The 14,343-nt window shown below is 45.1% G+C and overlaps 1 protein-coding gene across 2 annotated transcripts in view; it reads left to right on the forward strand.

The window, feature by feature from the left end:
* The window catches only part of LOC115480055 (WD repeat-containing protein 62-like), a 250,748-nt gene that overhangs the window by 183,991 nt on the left and 52,414 nt on the right, over window positions 1–14,343 (forward strand). For both annotated transcript variants that reach the window (XM_030218472.1, XM_030218473.1), the window contains exon 23: window positions 1,309–1,472. In XM_030218472.1, the coding sequence (XP_030074332.1) occupies window positions 1,309–1,472 (164 nt within the window). The remainder of the gene's footprint in view (window positions 1–1,308; window positions 1,473–14,343) is intronic.

Consider the following 14,343-nt stretch of genomic DNA (forward strand, 5'->3'; position numbering starts at 1 on the left):
GTATGGGAGCTAATTTCTCTGGAACATCCTCCACCCCCCCCCCCCCCCGCCTTCCCTGTCCAATCTGCCAATCTGGCCCATTTTCAAACTCTTGGTTTTTTACCATTTTTCCCACCTGCCAGATGTAGTCTCATTACATTAAATATTCATTCAGTGAGTTGTTTTGTCTCCAGACATTCTCAGTTCCTTGTATATAATTTTCTTTCTAGCATCCTTTGGGTTGGGAGAAGAAAGGGAAATGGGACTTGATATACTGTGTTTCTGAGGTTTTTGCAACTACATTCAATGCGGATTACATATATTCAGGTACTTATTTTGTACCAGGGGCAATGGAGGGTTAAGTGACTTGCCCAGAGTCACAAGGAGCTGCAGTGGGAATTGAACTCAGTTCCCCAGGATCAAAGTCCACTGCACTTGCCACTAGGCTACTCCTTACCTGCAGTTTTTTAAGCAAATTTGTCTTCCTTAGGTGCAAGAGTCCATCTTCCTACCTTATGGTAAAGGTAGGGTGACAGCAGTTGAGATGGAACTAAATCACAAATGACCCCAACCGTTTAGTGATCTCAGAGTAATCCATGGGCCTTGAACCAAGCTAATGCAAGTCCTACAGAATTGAGCTGATGTGTTCTCGCTAACCATAGCCAGATAAGAACGTTGTGGTGTTTTGTATATATTGGAGATAGTTTAATCGTTTTTTTGTTTTGTTTTGTTTTTTGAGAGCTCATGTGCATTGCTTTGCCAGATCTGTCCAGGATGTAGCAAATGAGACTGGTTTTATCAGTCTCGGACATTGGAGGTGGATAACAGGATGCTTGGCACACATAACATACCAATCTACCCTGCTCCCTTAATCATATTGTATAGCTGAACATGCTAGGAAAGGCCATTGAATGATGTTACACACTTGTGTGACTGACTATCCTGTTGTTCAAACACCTATTACAGGTTAAAAAAAAATTCTTTTTTTTCTTTCCTATTTCATTTTGGGAATTTCTCATTATATCTCTGTTCATACAGTGAGCTAATGGACAGGAAATGTCTAGCAAAACAGCTGCTCCAAGGATATACAGGACAGGTTGAACATAGAATGAGAGGCAAATGTTGGGTTTGGATAGCAGTAAACAGCTGTTAACTACGGGAATGGAAAACAATCTGCTTATTGAATTTCTGTTGTATTGGTCTATGTGGTGGAACAAAAGAAGGCCAGGATTATATACTGACCGTTAGGATGCAGGAAGCATTTGGCAGTTTCTTGTATTTTATATTTCTTGCAGAATGTGAACTTTTTTACTTTACAAACCTCAACAGATGGAGAGCACGAATCTGGGATCCACCAAAAATGGAGACACTGAACAGCCAAGTTCTATCTCTGCCAATGAGATGTCTGCCAATCAGGAATCTGAGTCCGCCAAATTGAGCGAATGCATTTTGTACCCTGCACTGAGTGAGGAGTCACTACTGGGAACGGATGGGTATGTTTGCAAAGATGAGCCTGGATTCTGAAAGTGATTAGGATGAGCCATAAGAGCACATTGCATGCAGTGAAACTGAGCCATGAGGTTTTCTCCTGGGAGAATTCTCCCTGTTGCAGAATTTGCACAGAATTCTACATAGGAATCAGGAGCCAGTGGTGACTCACACTGTAGCTCTCTGTCCATTCTTCACCCCATCACCACTATAGCAGTATCCCCAATGTGCACACCTTCCCACTCACCCTGTGCTTATCAAGTGGAGGAGGTGAGCAGCTACACTTCAGGTTGCGTCCTTCTCCTGCCGTTTTGACGTTGAATGTAGGATTTGAGACACAGGGCTCTACGGTGTTTTGGTGGTTCAAATTCTGCATTCAGTACCAAAACATCAGAGGAGGAGGATTTGGCTCATTGTGCAGCTACTCTCTCCTCTGCTTGTGATGATCAGTAATTTGGGCGGGACTGGGGATTAGAGGGGAGGTGCATATGAAGAGGGGGCCGGGGGAGGGTTGTGTGTAATAACCTGTGTGAATGAGAACAGAGGAGAGAGCTGGGGAGATGTATGGGGTATTCAGCTGTGTGTTTGTATGCCACATGGGAGGTGGTTATTGAGAGATCTATGAAGCGGTGGTGTGCCATAAGGGGGTTGTAGAGGGACTGGTGGCAATTGAGAGACACTGTTGGGGTGTATCTGTGGGAAAGTGAGCTTGAGAGAGCTTTGGGGGTATGTTTGGAGGAGCAAGAGATTGGTGTGAGAGTTATGGGGATACGTGTGCTGGGGAGGGAAGAGTGGATTTAGAAAGTTATGTGAAGTGTTTGCTGTGGAGGGGAGGAGACGTGTGAGAGAGAGAGAGAGCAGATGTGTGTGTGTGTGAGAGAGAGAGCTATGGGGCTGTATTGGGGGAGAAATTGGAGAGAGAGGGAGAGTAATGGTGATTTGTGGACCCAGTTTGAGAAAAAGAGGGATAGAGAACTGGAGGTTCTTTCTGGAGGACAGAGAGAAAGTAAAAACTAGGGAGTATTCACCCCTGAAAGGGGGCAGAGAATTCTGAGGATTGATTGTGTCAAGGGGTGGTGGGGATCAAGCTTAGGGAGTTTGTTCAAGCCAGTAGGTTGAAAAAAACTGCTGCAGGGTGGGGTTGGGGGACGGTGTAAAGCCTGAATTGAGAGAAAACTGAGGAGTGTTAGGCCTGATACATGAATAAGCCAAACCTATATGATGGGGGAATTCTACTCAAAAAAATTAGAAATAAAGAATGTACAATTTTTAAAAACAGTGAGCAGAATTCCCGTGGGATTAATCAGGTTTTACTAGGATCTCAATTCAGATTTCTAGTTACTTGATGTGTGGTATGAGATTTGTCTTAAAACTTGCACCTGGCAGTTGGTACATTAGAAGATGCAACCATTGTTTCATCCTTGATCTAAATGTACCTTTAATAGGGAGGTCAAGCTAGTTGACCAAGAAGAGTATTTACCTGTCTTTATCTTCGTTAAACTTGACTTTGAAATTCCTCATTTTAATTATTTTGATTAGAGGAGTGTGGTAGCCGTGTTAGTCCACTCTTAAGGTTATCAATAGAAATCAAACAAAATAAAACATGGAAAAGAAAATAAGATGATACCTTTTTTATTGGACATAGCTTAATACATTTCTTGATTAGCTTTCGAAGGTAGCCCTTCTTCCTCAGATCGGAAATAAGCAAATGTGCTAGCTGACAGTGTATATAAGTGAAAACATTCAAGCATTACTATGACAGTCTGACAGGGTGGGAGGAGGGGGGTGGGTAGGAAGTATGCATGGGGACATCAAAGCATATCATTGATATTCTAACAGGGTGGGTGTGGATAGGTGAGGGGAGGGTGATCAACAGAGACATACAGCTTTATGGTTTATAAGACACCACAAACTTTCTGAATAAATTGAAAAATATCAAGCAACTACCACCTAACACCCTTCTGGTCACGATGGATGTAGAATCACTATACAGCAACATTCCACATGCGGATGGCATAGCTGCATGTGGAAGACTCCTAAAAAAAATCCACACTGGACCATCAATACTCACCAGAAACTATTACAAAATTAATCAAATTCATTTTAACTCACAACTACTTCCACTTTAACAATGATATCTATCTGCAAATAATGGGCACTGCAATGGGCACCAGGACAGCACCCCAATATGCCAACCTTTTTATGGCTGAGATGGAAGAGACATTTCTGAATACACACCAGACCAAACCTCTAAAATACCACCGGTACATCGATGACATTTTTATGATTTGGACGGAGGGTGAAGAAACTCTGAAACAATTTTATTCTGCATTCAATACATACCATCCTACAATCAGATTCAAAATTGACTACTCCCCAGAAAAAGTCAATTTTTTGGACACCAAGGTCTCAATCAGTGATGGCTGTATACAAACATCTATATATAAGAAACCCACAGACAGATGTAGCTACCTCCACAACTCCAGCTTCCATCCTTCACATACAAAAAGATCCATCATTTACAGCCAAGCCACAAGATACCACCGTATCTGCTCTGACCCAGGGGACAGAGACAGACACCTTAAAACCCTGACTGAATCCTTCAAACAGAAGGGCTACAACCCCAAAATAATCTCCAAGAATATTGCCTCCTCCCTCAAAACACCCAGGGAGAATCTGCTACAGTACAAAAAGAAAAAATCCACAGACAGAATCCCGCTTGTAGTGACATACAATCCAGAGCTGGAAAAACTGAGGAAAATCATAAGAGATCTACAACCTATACTCCAGGAGGATGAATTACTGAAAGAGATATTCCCATCCCCACCAGTACTGGCCTTCCGACAGCCACCCAATTTAAAACACAAGCTAAGCAGAAGTAAACTTCCTTCACAGACTGAAAAGGAACAGAAGGGCACCACTTCCCTGTAATTTATCCAGTTGCAAACTATGCCAAAATATTTCACAGGACCCCGGGAGGAAGTGACGTCACGGAGCTGAATGGCCGCTTAAGCTACTAGCTCCCGAGCTTCTCTACCTTTTTACAGCTACAAGCGCTATATTATCCTTTTATATTGCATCTGGACGACGCCCGGAGGCTTACCTGCAGACCGGGGTGCAAAATGAGTAAGAAAATCTCAGCGAACCCACGGGACAGCGAGCGGGCGGCAGTCCGAAAATCAGCACGGGGTTCATCGCGCCATGCGTCCCCTGGGGCGCGGGAATCTTCGGGGTCTGACTCTGGCTCCTCACATGTAGAACGAGGTGAGCGTGCGGCTAAATCTAAGAGCCCACAGGATTTGACAAAGTGCTTAGAGGCAATACGTGCAGAAATTCGCGCCTCTAAAAACGAGATACTGGAGCACGTGGACGCGCTCAGCGTTGACCTGCGAGAACTTGGAGGCAGAGTGGAAACGCTTGAAGAGCGAGTGGACGAGCAAGCGGATAAGCACGAGGCCATGGAAGTGAGCATGGCTAAATTAGCTGCACAAGCCGAGGACCTGCAGTACAAACTGGATGACATTGAGAACCGCGGACGCCGCCAGAATCTTCGATTTCGGGGCGTGCCGGAAAATGGCGACAAGGAGACTGTTCCAGTCATGGTGCGGGCCCTATGTGCGCAACTAATGGGTGAGACCTTTGACGCTGAAACATTGGGAATAGAACGCGCCCACAGAGCTTTGGGTAAACCTAAAGATAATAAGCCGAGAGACATTGTAGTGCGCTTTTCCACCTATGCAGGTAAAGACCAGCTATGGCAGAAAGCTCGTCAGAATCCTGTTCTACAGTATAAGGATGCCCGCGTTTACATCTTTCAAGACCTCTCTTTGTTTACCTTGACCCAAAGGCGAGCAATGAAGCCAGTACTCGAAATTTTGTTAAAAGAAAAAATTGCATATCGATGGGCTTTTCCCTTTGCGATCTGCTTCGACCTTAAGGGGGAGCAACATCGTTGCCGTTCAGTGGGAGCTGCGTGGAAACACCTGCATGAGGCTGGATTAGCCCTTAAGGAGTCTTTACCAGTGGCGATGGCTTCCTCTACTAAGAAACGGCTCCAAAAATGGCAGAGAGTGGAAAGTGCAGCGAGGAGCCAATCTTGAGACTGGTAGTCTGAACTGGTTTGATAAGAGCTAGTTGGATGTTAATATGCAAAGGGTACTTGACTTTAAAAAGTTACATGTTTTCTAGAGTTGCTTTTGCAACACATATTGAAGTGTATGAGAAAGGAGAAGGATAATATAAAGGTGAAAACTAAAGGTAGGAGGGGGGAGGTGGGCGGGAGGTTTGAGGGGTATGAGTTTGGTTCCTGGGTCATTGTTCCTCTGCTATCCCATTCAGTTGCTTAGTGCGCTGTTTGGTGGGGGGTCTCCAGGGAGGAGGGGAGGACTGGGAGGGTGGGTTTGGGCAAGTAACGGGGGGATAGCTAGGGGGAAGGGGGGGGGGGAGAGTTCAGGGGAATAGAGGGGAATGTAGGAAGTTAAACTTTATTTATCCAGCGAGTGTTCCACATACAGTGAGGTAGATGGTTGATTTTAAAATTCTCACATATAATATCAAAGGTTTAAATACTCCATTTAAAAGGCATTCCTTATTTAAGGAATTACAGCTGCTGTGTCCCCAAGTGGTATTCCTACAGGAAACTCATTTTCATAAAAAACATGAGTACCTGTTGACCTCTTTACAGTACCCAAAAATCTTTCATGCTTCAGATGTTAAAGGTGTCAAGAAAAGGGGAGTGGCTATTATGTTCCACAAAAATGTACAGCTGCAACTTCTGCACTCCAAGAGGGATGCTGAGGGTCGTTTCCTATTCCTGCATGTTATGCTGGACAGTAAGGAATATACGCTGGCAAGTGTCTATGCTCCAAATTAGCGGCAGGAGCGATTTTTCCTGCACCTTCAGAAGGAGTTGCAGAACTTTGCTCGGGGCAAGGTGATAGTGGCGGGAGATTTCAATGCTACTATGCAACCTAGGGTGGATAAGACCGCTCCACCCTCCTCCAATGATTATAGAATTTCTAAAGCTTTGGGGAATTTTGTAGAGACTATGGGACTTTACGATGTATGGAGACTGGACCACTCGGGGGGAAGGGACTATACATTTCATTCCCATGTGCACTTCACTCACTCCCGACTGGATTATGTTTTTTTGGATAAGGGCTTGTCAGAAGGTGGGGGGGGATCATTCATAGGACACACTACCATTTCAGACCATGCCCCTGTTTGGGCAATAATTCCTTCTTTGAAGGAAGAGATGCGAGATAGAAGGTGGACTCTTAACAATTGTCTACTACAGGACCCAGAAATTGTAACTAACTTTCGCTCTGTGTTGAAGGAGTACTTTGACCTCAACTTGGATTCAGGGCCAGCTTTGGGTACAGTGTGGGATGCATTTAAGGCCGTATCTAGAGGTTTTTTTATTAAATGTGCTAGCCTGCGCTCTAGAACCTACAAAGTGAGATTAGCCCAGTGTATGGAGAGGTTAGGTGCTCTGGAGGACAGATATAGGGCCTATGGCTCGGTAGCTGACTTCCGCAAACTGCAAGCAATACGACTGGAGCTGGCAGCCTTACATGATGAGAGCTTGCAGTTTGTTAATGCACGCCTGCGACAAGTCCATTATGAATTTACAAACAAACCAGGCAGGATGCTGGCCACTAAGTTAAGGAAGATGAGGGCAGATAGACATATCTTGAGAATGAAAGACGATAGGGGTACCATGTTGCACACTTCAGACAAGATTAGGGAGCGTTTTGCCCTTTTTTATGAGAATCTTTATAAGGAGGATGCCGCTGTACAGACTGAAGCCATTGACCAATATTTGGCAGACCTGGGTATGTCGGTGCTAACTGACTCACAGAAGAGAGAGTTGGAGGCCCCGGTGACAGTGAAGGAGGTAGCTCGAGTTATTAAAGCGCTGCCAACGGGGAAAGTACCGGGATTAGACGGATTCACTAATGAGTTTTTTAAGCTTTTTGGGGGGGAACTGGCACCCTATTTGATGTTGGTTATTAATTCAGTGCGAGAGGGTGCGCCTTTCCCGAAGTCAATGATGGAGGCGTGGGTGGCGGTGATACCAAAGCCAGATAAGGATATTACTGAGTGTGCCTCGTATCGCCCCATCTCGATTCTTAATACAGACGTAAAAATCTTGGCCAAGGTGTTGGCAAACCGCTTGGGTGATATGTTGCCTAGCCTGGTGCACCCTGATCAAGTTGGTTTTGTAGCAAATAGACAGGCCTTGGATAACATTCGTAGAACGCTGGATCTACTCTTTGCAGCTCGGTCGAAGGCCTTGCCAGTGGTATTACTGGGGTTGGATGCGGAGAAGGCCTTCGATCGAGTTCACTGGGGATATCTGGATAAGGTTTTGAATAGAGTGGGAATTGGCTCCTATTTTAGAACTTGGATTCAAGCACTATACACCTCGCTGCAGGCCTGTGTAAGAGTAAATGGCGGTAACTCGGGGATGTTTGGCCTGGGCCGTGGCACTCGCCAGGGATGTCCTCTGTCGCCTCTGTTGTTCGCTCTGGCGATGGAGCCCTTGGCGGTTGCTATTCGGGAGAACGTTGATATTACTGGAGTGCGGGTGAGGGCTAAGGAATACAAGATTGCTTTATTTGCGGCCGACGTGCTTTTATCATTAACTAACCCGGTGATTTCCCTTCCAAATTTAATGAAAGAGATAGGGGCCTATTCCAGGATATCTGGCTATAAACTCAACGCGAGTAAGTCTGTTGGGCTGGCTGTGGGGATATCGCCGGAGCGATTGGAGGCGTTGAGAGCCTCCTTTGCTTTTAAGTGGACAGACCGGGACATTACATAAGTACATAAGTAGTGCCATACTGGGAAAGACCAAAGGTCCATCTAGCCCAGCATCCTGTCACCGACAGTGGCCAATCCAGGTCAAGGGCACCTGGCACGCTCCCCAAACGTAAAAACATTCCAGACAAGTTATACCTAAAAATGAGGAATTTTTCCAGTCCATTTAATAGCGGTCTATGGACTTGTCCTTTAGGAATCTATCTAACCCCTTTTTAAACTCCGTCAAGCTAACCGCCCGTACCACGTTCTCCGGCAATGAATTCCAGAGTCTAATTACACGTTGGGTGAAGAAAAATTTTCTCCGATTTGTTTTAAATTTACCACACTGTAGCTTCAACTCATGCCCTCTAGTCCTAGTATTTTGGATAGCGTGAACAGTCGCTTCACATCCACCCGATCCATTCCACTCATTATTTTATACACTTCTATCATATCTCCCCTCAGCCGTCTCTTCTCCAAGCTGAAAAGCCCTAGCCTTCTCAGCCTCTCTTCATAGGAAAGTCGTCCCATCCCCACTATCATTTCGTCGCCCTTCGCTGTACCTTTTCCAATTCTACTATATCTTTTTTGAGATACGGAGACCAGTACTGAACACAATACTCCAGGTGCGGTCGCACCATGGAGCGATACAACGGCATTATAACATCCGCACACCTGGACTCCATACCTTCTTAATAACACCCAACATTCTATTCGCTTCCTAGCCGCAGCAGCACACTGAGCAGAAGGTTTCAGCGTATCATCGACGACGACACCCAGATCCCTTTCTTGATCCGTAACTCCTAACGCGGAACCTTGCAAGACGTAGCTATAATTCGGGTTCCTCTTACCCACATGCATCACTTTGCACTTGTCAACATTGAACTTCATCTGCCACTTGCACGCCCATTCTCCCAGTCTCGCAAGGTCCTCCTGTAATCGTTCACATTCTCCTGCGACTTGACGACCCTGACTAATTTTGTGTTCATCGGCGAATTTAATTACCTCACTAGTTATTCCCATCTCTAGGTCATTTATAATACATTAAAAAGCAACGGACCCAGCACAGACCCTGCGGGACCCCACTAACTACCCTCCTCCACTGAGAATACTGGCCACGCATCCTACTCTCTGCTTCCTATCTTTCAACCAGTTCTTAATCCATAATAATACCCTACCCTCCGATTCCATGACTCTGCAATTTCTTCAGGAGTCTTTCGTGCGGCACTTTGTCAAACGCCTTCTGAAAATCCAGATATACAATATCAACCGGCTCCCCATTGTCCACATGTTTGCTTACCCCCTCAAAAAATGCATTAGATTGGTGAGGCAAGACTTCCCTTCACTAAATCCGTGCTGACTTTGTCTCATCAGTCCATGTTTTTGTATATGCTCTGCAATTTTATTCTTAATAATAGCCTCCACCATCTTGCCCGGCACCGACGTCAGACTCACCGGTCTATAATTTCCCGGATCTCCTCTGGAACCTTTCTTAAAAATCGGAGTAACATTGGCTACCCTCCAGTCTTCCGGTATTACACTCGATTTTAGGGACAGATTGCATATTTCTAACAGTAGCTCCGCAAGTTCATTTTTTAGTTCTATTAATACTCTGGGATGAATACCATCAGGTCCCGGTGATTTACTACTCTTCAGCTTGCTGAACTGACCCATTACATCCTCCAAGGTTACAGAGAATTTGTTTAGTTTCTCCGACTCCCCTGCTTCAAATATTCTTTCCGGCACCGGTGTCCCCCCCAAATCCTCCTCGGTGAAGACCGAAGCAAAGAATTCATTTAATTTCTCCGCTACGGCTTTGTCCTCCTTGATCGCCCCTTTAACACCATTTTCGTCCAGCGGCCCAACCGACTCTTTGGCCGGTTTCCTGCTTTTAATGTATCTAAAAAAGTTTTTACTATGTATTTTTGCTTCCAACGCTAATTTCTTCTCAAAGTCCTTTTTTGCCCTCCTTATCTCCGCTTTGCATTTGGCTTGGCATTCCTTATGATCTATCCTGTTACTTTCAGTTGGTTCTCTTCTCCACTTTCTGAAGGATTGTTTTTTGGCTCTAATGATTTCCTTTATCTTACTGTTTAGCCACGCCGGCTGACGTTTAGTCTTTTTTCCCTTTTTTCTAATACGTGGAATATATTTGTCCTGAACCTCCAGGATGGTGTTTTTAAACAGCATCCACGCCTGATGCAAGTTTTTTACTCTGCGAGCTGCTCCTTGGGGGTACAGATCCCAGGGAACCTAGCAGATTTGTTTGCAGTAAACTACCCGGCTCTCCAAAAAGAGGTATTGAGGGATTTAGATAGGTGGAATGGGATGGATAGGGCGAATAGCTGCACTTAAAATGAACATTTTGCCCCGCCTGCTGTACTTATTTCAGGTACTGCCGTTGCGTGTCCCCAGGGCATTCATATCTAAGCTTCAGGATAGCCTGATCCGTTTTGTTTGGCATCAGAAACGACCACGTTTGCCAAGATCTTTCCTGTATAAAAGTAAGCGAGCTGGAGGTCTTGGAGTGCCTAATCTGTATTGGTACTATTGTGCTGCGCAGGCTAGATCGGCTGTGGAGTGGTTCCGAAGGGCAGATCATAAACTGTGGGTCCATCTTGAACAAGATTAATCGGTTCACGTAGGCTGGGGCACTTGATGTGGCTTCCGGGTAAATATAGGGGACAAGTTGACCGGTTTCCGCCTATGATGCAGGCTACATTTTATTACTGGGACCGAATGTTCCGGGAACGCCGGCCTCCAATATCTGGACTGGCCCCGATTGTTGATAACCCCCCTGTTTGGTCCGGGAATGGGGAACACAGTTTTCCGTAGGTGGGCTGCCCCGGGAGTGGAAATGTTGGGTCAACTACATGTAGGAGAACAGTTAGTGCCCTTTGAGACATTGATGGCGGATTATCGGCTTCAAGCTTGTGATAAATTTGCGTATGGGCAATTGATACATTTTCTGAAAGAGCCTGCCTATGTGGAGTGCCGGAGGCGAGAAATTCATCCCTTAGAGGAAGTGTGTGTGGACTCTCGCAGTACACGTGGACTGATAACTTTCTTATACGGTTATTTGGGGACACATCTAAAAACCTCCTACTTGCACCGTAGACGATGGGAACAGGAGTTGAATTTTACTTTACCGGATGCGGATTGGTTGCAATTGGAGAAATGCATTTTGAAATCCTCTATAGCAGTAGCTGTTAAGGAGAACTCGCTTAAGGTATTCTATAGGTGGTATCTTACTCCGGTACGTTTGCATCACATGTTCCCTAGAGTAACTGCGAGTTGCTGGAGAAATTGTGGAGGAGTTGGGACGATGGGCCACATTTGGTGGTCCTGTCCTAAAGCTATAGCTTACTGGAGGGGAGTTCGATCTCGCCTTCAAACCTGGTTGGGCAGATCTGTGCAGTGGCATCCTTTAATTTTCTTGCTGGGGCAGAGACCCATGGGCTTAACGGGTAACCAATGGTTTATGATGAGAGGGTCCTTGCAGGCAGCCCGTTTAAACCTGGCAAGAAGTTGGAAATCTCCGCTAGTACCTTCATTGGTGGGTTGGATTACAAAGGTGCATTATATATGTGAGATGGAGCGATTGACGGCAGTTAAAAAGAAAACCTTGCCTAAGTGGGAAAATGTGTGGAGACCGTTTTTGGATGCTTGTTCTGGATAATTAGTTGATTGAATTGCAAGGGTGGGAGGGGGGAGGCAGGGGTGGAGGGAGGGGAGAAGGGGGGATTAAGGACTCAATAGGGTAGTAGAATAGGGGACTTATAACCTTATAAACTGTTAAATACTGAAGTAAAATTGGATGATGGAACAATGCTGTTATCTTTTGATATTGTAAGGTATTTTGCTATGTTTACTGCAGAATTGATATGGTGTGAAATGTTGTGCACTGTTCTTGGTTTGCTTTGTCTTAACGACACCTAATAAAGACTTCTATAAATTAAAAAAAAAAAATATTTCACAGGACCCCAAAGTCATCCACAAAGGAAAGATATTCAACATAAAGGGATCTTTCACTTGCTTATCTTCCAATGTGGTATATATCATTCAGTGTAAAAAATGTAACGAAGGATGCTATATTGGAGAAACAGGCCAGATGCTTAAGACAAGATTCAATTTACATAGACATCATATGAACAATACTGGTGCTAGCAGGGTTCCCACGCCTGTTGGTCAACATTTTACAGGACCAGGACACTGTACCAGTGATTTCACAGTGAGAATCCTGAAAGGTAACTTTAAAACCATACAAGAACGTAAGACCTCTGAAGTCAGAATGATTGAATATTTTAACACCCAACAGGACTTAACAAGGATCTGGGGTTCCTAGCCCATTATAAACCATAAAGCTGTATGTCTCTGTTGATCACCCTCCCCTCACCTATCCACACCCACCCTGTTAGAATATCAATGATATGCTTTGATGTCCCCATGCATACTTCCTACCCACCCCCCTCCTCCCACCCTGTCAGACTGTCATAGTAATGCTGAATGTTTTCACTTATATACACTGTCAGCTAGCACATTTGCTTATTTCCGATCTGAGGAAGAAGGGCAACCTTCGAAAGCTAATCAAGAAATGTATTAAGTTATGTCCAATAAAAAAGGTATCATCTTATTTTCTTTTCCATGTTTTATTTTGTTTGATTTCTATTGATAATTATTTTGAAAAATTGTACTGGTGCAGTTGCTATACTGTCAATGTAATGCGTCTGAACTAAAGGCAAATTATCAATTAAAATGGGGTGGCAGCTTACACAAAAAATAAAGACTACTAACACCTGGATTATTTTATTGTGATGATCCAGAAGAAGGCAAGCTTCATGCCCAAATATTGCCCAATAATCTCCTGCCTTAACAAAAAAGAAGCAGCCTTCTACTCCTCCTCCTTCCCCCCTTCATTCATTCCAGAAATCTCCACCTTCCTTCCTGAACCTCAAAGTGGTGGGGAATAGTCATTGAATCATCTATTAGAATTTCCTCAGATCCACATTAGGTGGTCCTTTGATGGACCATGAATGCAGTATGTAGATTTAATATTCCCAATCGGTGTGTTGCAGGTGTGCCATGAACTGTAGAAGGAAGATGGGGGGTGGATTTCTGCTGCAGCTACTGATAGCAGTCTTGGTGTATGTGTGCCCACAGTCCCTTACATTATGATTTCTTGACAGCAGTGGGAGGTGTGGCAGCATACCAGCTTCCTTCTGATGTTGGAACCTCCAAGGGATGGGGAGGGTAGTAAGTTTTGGCAAGACCACAGGACTGCATGTGGTTCCAGTTTCAGAAGAAAACTGGCAGAGAAGCAAGCAGCAGCATATAGGGACTGCTGCTGGACTGATTTCTCTTGCTGACCAGAGGATATCCAGAAAGTTAAAAGGAAGAGAAAAAGGAGCTGATGCCAGGGGGATGGGAGGATAGAGGAGGAAAAGTAAAATGGTGACACGAAGGGGAGCATGGTGGGGGAGCTGAGAAAGGAGAGGGGGAGGACAAGGTAGTAATGTTGGAGTTAGGAGGAAAAGGAAGGCCTAGTATCAAATGTTCCATGCTGTGCTGTGTGGAATAAAAATAAGTTGGGAAGCACTGAGGACCTGATCAATTCCCCCATTCCAAAACAGCGCCTTAAAAATAGTGCCTGAACAGCACAGGGAATTAACTTCCCAATGATCAACGCTAATAATGTATAAATGTAGGTGCATTATTAGTGTTGATCATCGGGGGAAAGAACAGGAGGATTGTGTCTCGGCATGCGCTCAGGCACAATCCTCTCGCACTTGTTTGACAGATCTGGGCTGTGCAAAAAAAAAAAAAAAGCTTGGACCTGTCAAAGATTCCAAGGAGCTCTAGAGGTCCAGTGGATCCCCGGACCCCCCTCCCAAAGGCTATCAGTGCCCCCCCCCCCAAGCCCCTACACCCCTCCAGACACTGCCATTGGGGTGTCTGGACACTCCCTCCCCAACAGAAGAGAGGGCTGGAGGTTGGTCTAGCCCTCCCACCCCCAATTGGTCTAGCAGCTTTGAAACCCCCCCCCCCCCCCCCAATACCTTCAGATGCAGGAGG

This window comes from Microcaecilia unicolor, chromosome 11 (assembly GCF_901765095.1).
Source record: "Microcaecilia unicolor chromosome 11, aMicUni1.1, whole genome shotgun sequence".
Lineage (NCBI taxonomy): Eukaryota > Metazoa > Chordata > Amphibia > Gymnophiona > Siphonopidae > Microcaecilia > Microcaecilia unicolor.